Below are 6,788 nucleotides of genomic sequence, written 5' to 3' on the forward strand. Positions count from 1 at the left end.
TCTTGGAACAGAGATTACACAATCAATGAAGACATTTGCTGAGACCACTCTACATTGTTATTCTCATTCAGTCACCTTTTTTTTTTTTACAGCACAATGTCTATGAGATTCATTCATACTGATGTGACAGATTATTCATCTTATTAGAAAGATTAATTCCACTGAATACACAGAGTGAATTGTATACTCATTCATTGGTTAGAGATTGATTTCTTTTTATTGGAAAGGCTGATCTACAAAGAAAAGGTGAGTCTGAGAGAAAAATCTTCCACTGTTGGTTCACTCTCCAAGTGACCTCAGTGGCTGCAACTGAGGTGATCCAAAGCCAGGAGTGAGGAACTTGTTCCAGGCTCCCACGTAGCTGCACAATTCCATCCAATATTGCTTTCCCTGGCCACAAACAGGAAGTTAGATGGAAAACGCAGCATCAGGACACAAAGCAGCACCAATATGGGACGTGCACAAAGGTGCAGATTTAGACCACGGGCCTTCAGTCAGGGTCCTATCCGTTCATATTAAAGTTGGATGTTTATCCTCTACATCACAAAAGTAGCTCAAAGAGACTGCGACTGAAAAACATTGATCTTACTGACAGCATAGGTTTAACAAGAGAGGAAAAACACGTTGTGTGGCTTATTTTCAACTTGTAACATTTGTTTACTCTTACTTTCCATTTATCACTATCCAATCATTCCAGTTCTATAAGCACAAACTCTCCTCAAGAATTCGTATAAGAAAAAAAGCTTGTCATCAATTTCACCAGTATGTGAAAGGTCCTTCTCACAATTATTTGACTCAGTGTTTCCATATTTCCCCAGTTTTGAGCCTCTTCCCTAACACCTCTGGCCTCAAGGTCCCTACTTCACTGTTCATAAAGTCCTCCTGATGTCAGTGCCCCATGATTATTATGTAATACAGTGACAATTCTCCATCACCACTCAGGCTGTCCCTCACTCTGCTCTGCTCTGCTCACAACAGTCCTGCTGGGAAAGGTGATGCTTTAGGGATAGTCTTTTCCACCTGCCACGTGACTGTGTTGGATTTGGTCACTGGCTGCCTCACTCATGGAGCCTGCCTGCACTCAGGTCCCCATAAAAGGTGCTCTCTGGTTACCTGTACTCTGGGCATTCCTGTTCCCCGCCAGCTGCTCCCACACACCCCCAGGATGGCGCTTTGCTTCTTCTGAAATTGTGATCCCAAGGAAGGTGACCCAAAGGACAAATACATTTGAGAAACCAGACCAACTCTCCTACAGCATGCGCTTCCAGGGAAGAAGACATGTGCTCCACATGAAGCTCAAGAGGAACTTGGTGCCCAGAAATTTTCCCATTGTTACTGATGATGACCAGGGTGCCATGCAGGAAGACTACCCATTTGTCCCCCGAGACTGTTACTACTACAGCTACCTGGAAGAGGTTCCTGGGTCCATGGCCACACTGGACACCTGCCATGGAGGTCTGCGTGGCATGCTGCAGATAGATGATGTCACCTATGAAATCAAACCGCTGGAAGCTTCTTCAACATTTGAGCATCTGGTTTCCCTACTTGTGTCAGAAGAAAGAGAAGAGGAGGATAAACATTGTAAGATTAAATCAGAGGAAATCAGTCAAGCCTTTGAAGAGGAGCTTCCTGCAGCAACTCCTAGAGCAGGTCCTGCTTATTTGTGGCAGATACATTATAAGATCTTAAGACTGCACTACACGGTTTCTGAATCTTTGGTTTCTCAGGATGAAAATGATTCCCGAATAATAGAGAATGTAATTTTCATGAATAATATTGTACATTCCATCTATAGGCCAACCTCACTGAATTGTGCCATACGCGTTATGTGCATATGGCATGAAGATACAGTGGACTTATATAATAGACGCTCCGCGCAAAATGCTGTAACAGATTTTGGCCTGTGGAAATTGTATAGCTTGTTTAGCGACGCTCCACATTCGACTTCATTACTTTACACAGGACACCGCATTGCAGGCGCTAATTATTATGCAAGCCATAATGGAATATGCAATGCTAACTGGGGAGCTGCATTTGTATTTGTAGCACACTACCACATATTTGTGGCTGCGAGTATTTCAGCACATGCATTAGGTCACAACATTGGAATGGGGCATGATGGAGATGAATGCCGCTGTTTCCGTAGAACTAGCTGTGTTATGTGTCAAACACCTGGTCTTCAGGATATAATGAGCAACTGCTCCTATCAGCACATATACAGACGTATTGTTTTCTGGGATCCTTGCTTGAGTGAACCAAATGTCCCATATGCTAATTTTCCATATATAGCACCTCGTTGTGGAGACAGGGTAAAAAATGTAAAGGAAGAATGTGACTGTGGCTCCCTGAAGGACTGTGCCTCAAATAAGTGTTGTGAAACTAACTGTGCTCTCAAAATTGGCACTGACTGTGACCATACTCCTTGCTGCAATCAGGACTGCAAATTTTCAGCTCCGGGAGTGATTTGCAGAGACATCCATGGTATTTGTGACCTGCCAGAATATTGTGATGGGAAAAAAGAAGAGTGCCCACATGATGTTTACATCCAGGATGGAACCCCATGTTCACCTGTAGCCGTCTGTATCAGAGGAAACTGCAGTGACCGCAATATGCAGTGCCAGGCCCTTTTTGGATATGAAATAGGTGATGCCTCACAAGCATGCTATGACCAACTGAATATCATAGGTGATCGATTTGGAAACTGTGGGGTTAAGTTGCAAAGAGGAGGATCCAAACCTTTTAAATGTGAAGAAGATGATGTTTTATGTGGAATGCTGCACTGTGGTGGAGTCAAGGAAATACCTGGTGGAGGGAGACACACTACATTTAGACGCTTATTAGTTCAAGATGTTAAGCAAGAAGAATGCTTTGGATATGATGCACATCAGGGGGCAGAAGTGCCAGAAATGGGGCTTGTAGTTGATGGGGCAACATGTGGTCCTGCTAAATATTGTCTAAACCAGAACTGTACTTTTCATGAGGACATGCACTTTGACTGTGATGTGAAGAAATGCAATTTCAAAGGAGTGTGTAACAGCAACAAAAACTGTCATTGCATGCCTGGGTGGAAACCACCGACATGTGCTGAAAAAGGTTCAGGTGGTAGTATAGACAGTGGCCCTACACCTGACAGAGATCCAGGCCTGCAATCCACAATTGTTATGAATATCCGAATGGAATTGCTTTTAGCATTAATTCGTGTATCATTAATTGGAGCCTGCATACTCATTGGTGCCCTTACAACAGCAAAAAGGCACATAGAGAAAAAAATAATGCAAGATGAATATGAAAGTGATGACTCTTTGTAAATATCACTGGGAGTCCTCACATGCAGTCATTCTACACTGACAATCCTCATGTCCTCTGGCCATTCTGAGGGATTAATCTTGAAATAAACTCACATCTTAATAAAGACAGTAAACACTGTTACTTGCAACATATTTTATGATGTAGTCATGTTTTTTCACTTTTGCAGGTGAGCCAGAAAAATCTCAGATTCAATAATACCAACTGGGCTTACTAAAAATTCATGTTTAAGATATTCTATCAGCACCTGTAGCAAATCTGTCTGCTTTAGCACAGACTCGGTTTAACACACTAGACAGACTCTAACAAAAGCTTTTCAAATAGTCATTCATTCATTCTCTCTTTCATTGCTACTGTTGAACAACAAGCATAAGCAACATTTGTTTGTGACACAGGATGAAGAAAGTTCTTGACATAGGCAGGTTAAATTTCAATATAGGCTCTTCCAACATCTTTCCGTGTCCCTAAAATCTTACTTTTAAAGTTTAGAGGATCACATTATAGTTGGGAACCAGGGGAGAATGCCTTCACCATAGTTATAAGATGGTCAAAAGAAAGCAAGAAAGGCCTAGAACTTTAGGGATTGCATCTTCGCATGCTGATACCAGCTTCATTATTATTCATTGCTATTCCTCCGTTGTGTTAAGCCTACGGTATTTCCAGCATCAGTTTTCCCACTTATCTTTATTGTAAAATGATCATACAAAGGAGCCATTGATTACCAATCAATTGTTTCATAGGGCCTCTGTACATTGATGTTATAAGATCTCATGCTTAAAATCTCAGGACTTACCAAAAGATTGCTTGACCATACTCATGGAAGGAATTAGCTAACTTCGGTACATGTCTAAACAGAAAAATTTATCTGATGTTGGCTGAAATACATTCACTTGGAATAAAAAATAGAACAGGGTATGATAAGCAGTAAGGATGACAATCCTCTTGTTTCAACAGCTTGGTTTTGGTCCATCTGAAAGCAACCAGTGTACACGAGGTGGGAGAAGGATGCAGAAGCTGAGAATCAACAGGTGTGCCAACCACGACTCGGGTTTGTACACCTTTTGTAGAGCTCTGTTGGCCAGCACTTGTAGTGCAAGTGGCTCATCTAGTGGGGAAACCAGGATGCTCATGGCCTGATAGATCTGAGTCCCTGTTTACTGAGCCTTCCAAAAGGCTCGTTTGCTGCTTCTGTGTCTGATGGCAAAATTGGTTAAGTCAAGGCTGGTTGATCGCTTAATAAACAGGGCTATTTCTTTGCCATAGAAATGCTACTACTGAAATAAGGACATGCTCTTCGAGCGATCCTGACAATCTCTTAATACAAGGTCATATGCACAGAGCAGAGGGGGACCCCAGAGTGGAGCAGGTAGACATGAGAAGGCTTGTATCCCAACCCTGCAGACTCCTGGATCCTTACCAAGGACTATCAGTATGGGCACCAAGGACTACATCCCAACTGCCAAGGACACCTGGGGGGAATTGGAGTGCCTTCGGAGGCTGAGATCTCTTAGACCATCCACCCCCATTTGGATCTACCACATGGGATGGAATGAGCCCAAGTCCTTCCTCACAGGATCCAAGGTTTTCAGAACAACAGCCAGGAGCCCTGAGTGGTCTGCAGAAACAGAACAGTAAACTTCCTTTGAGACTAGGGAGAGGAGCTTTCTCTTATTTCCAACTTAGGATCCCCACCCTCTCCTGTAATGATCATCAGGGTCGCTTCAGAGCCTACCCCTCTAAAAAAAAAAAACAACAACAACTAAAATAGAACAGACAGAGAACAACAAGGAAAGCTTAGAACCAAACAGGAAACAGTCAGTGTGGACTCACACATACCTAACTAGGTAGGACGCAAAGATTAGTTACTCTTCACTAAGGTACTGAAGATTTCTCTGCACACCCCTCCTAAAACTGTTCTGCACCTCAACTGTTGACATATGCCTTGTTAGAGTTATAAGCCAGTTTAGACTATCCTAAAATCTGCCAAGTTCAGCAAAGTTATGCTTCAACATTATAAACTGCTAAATACTAAAATGAAAATAGACATGAGACAGCTGAATAGTACCCTATAACCTTTTTAAAGTGTATGGAACCTGGTTGTATATAAACTAAAATTGAAATGTCAATGAAGTAGTCACAGGATGTGGTTAAGAACTTGCATTTTTAACATATTGGTTACCCAAAACATGTCAAATAATTCTATAATGTTGTAAATTGTTGTTGATGTTATGTTGTGGCTTTTAATTGATCAGGATGATATTCTGCCAGCTCTGCCTTCAGACAAGAGATTGGTCTCCCCAAGAAACCGTTGAATTTATCTGGACAATAAGATGCTGGACTCTATGCTTGGTATATGCTTGCAATGAAAGAATCTTGACTGAATTTGAACTGTAATACTGCAACAAGTTGGAGGAATCCACCATGGGAGGAGGGCACGGGGAGGGGCTGGGGGAATCCCAGAGCCTATGAAACTGTGTCATATAATGCAATGTAATTAATAAAAAAAATAACAACAGAAAAAAAAGAGAAGATGTTCTTCGATGGGGACAGACATTTTGGGTCTATTTTTTTTTTTTTTGTAAGCTGCTTGCCAAAGCATTGGTAACTGTGGGCCAATAGCCTTTCTTTCCTTCCTTCCTCTTTTCAGACATTATTTATGAGATTCCAAGATAGCTGAATCAGGAATAGACTTGTGGATTCCTACCAGGGAATGCTGGTGGAGGAGAAGCAGAGGAAGAGCATTCCCAAGGGACAGTCCAAGTGAAACCTGCAAGGGAAACACTACGGATAGTGGAGAGACACAGTAGAGAAGCGTGGGAACATAGCAGTTACCAGAGGCCAGCAAATGCCACCGGCAACTCCCCCAACCCAGGGCTGGAGAAGACTGTGGTTTGCTGAGTGCATGGGGGCAGGCTGTTGTGGGCTTGGTCACTGGTGAGACTTTTTTTTTCCACCTAGAATCTTGCAGACAACAGACTTTAGGCTGGACTGATGCTAGAGCTGGGATGGGGTGCTGCCAGAACATCATAGAAGAGGATCACAGGCCTTTCCTCCATGCCCAGAGCCAGGTGCACAGACCAGGGAGGAGTCAGTGCCATCTCAAAGTCAGGGTAGTGCTCAGCAGCTTTTCACATGCATGCTGCCAATGTGTTTTAAAAGAGGAACCCATCTGTGCTGCCCACAACACCTTAACACAGTGGCCACAGAACCTTAATACATGTGCTGTTCTACATGACATGGTACACGTGCTTGAACATAGCAGGTTCTGCTCCAGAACCTTAGAAGTCAATTCACTTGCCTCTGCACTCCAGACCATCCTACCCGCACTCTTCCCCTGTGGGCAATGAGATTATCCCACCCACCACAGCAGTATGCCAGAGCTGCCTGGATTTTAGGGACTTGATTGGTACACACACACACACACACACACACACACACACACACACCCCTCAACAAGGAAGAGGGACAGGGAGAGGGAGAGA

At 43.1% G+C, this 6,788-nt stretch overlaps 1 protein-coding gene across 1 annotated transcript; it reads left to right on the forward strand.

The window, feature by feature from the left end:
- Positions 1-1,064: 1,064 nt before the first annotated feature.
- LOC121153234 (disintegrin and metalloproteinase domain-containing protein 20-like) lies at positions 1,065-3,431 on the forward strand. Its single transcript, XM_040975710.1, has one exon. The coding sequence runs from the start codon at positions 1,065-1,067 to the stop codon at positions 3,306-3,308; it is 2,244 nt and encodes a 747-aa protein (XP_040831644.1). The 3' UTR covers positions 3,309-3,431.
- The last annotated feature ends 3,357 nt before the right edge of the window (positions 3,432-6,788 follow it).

The sequence above is a fragment of the Ochotona curzoniae genome, unplaced genomic scaffold (genome assembly GCF_017591425.1).
Source record: "Ochotona curzoniae isolate NIBS_2020 unplaced genomic scaffold, NIBS_Ocur_1.0 contig_2688, whole genome shotgun sequence".
NCBI classification, from domain to species: domain Eukaryota; kingdom Metazoa; phylum Chordata; class Mammalia; order Lagomorpha; family Ochotonidae; genus Ochotona; species Ochotona curzoniae.

Bases quoted from the DNA above. Each gene is read 5' to 3' on its own strand.
- LOC121153234 (XM_040975710.1), top strand. From the start codon at position 1,065: ATGGAGCCTGCCTGCACTCAGGTCCCCATAAAAGGTGCTCTCTGGTTA.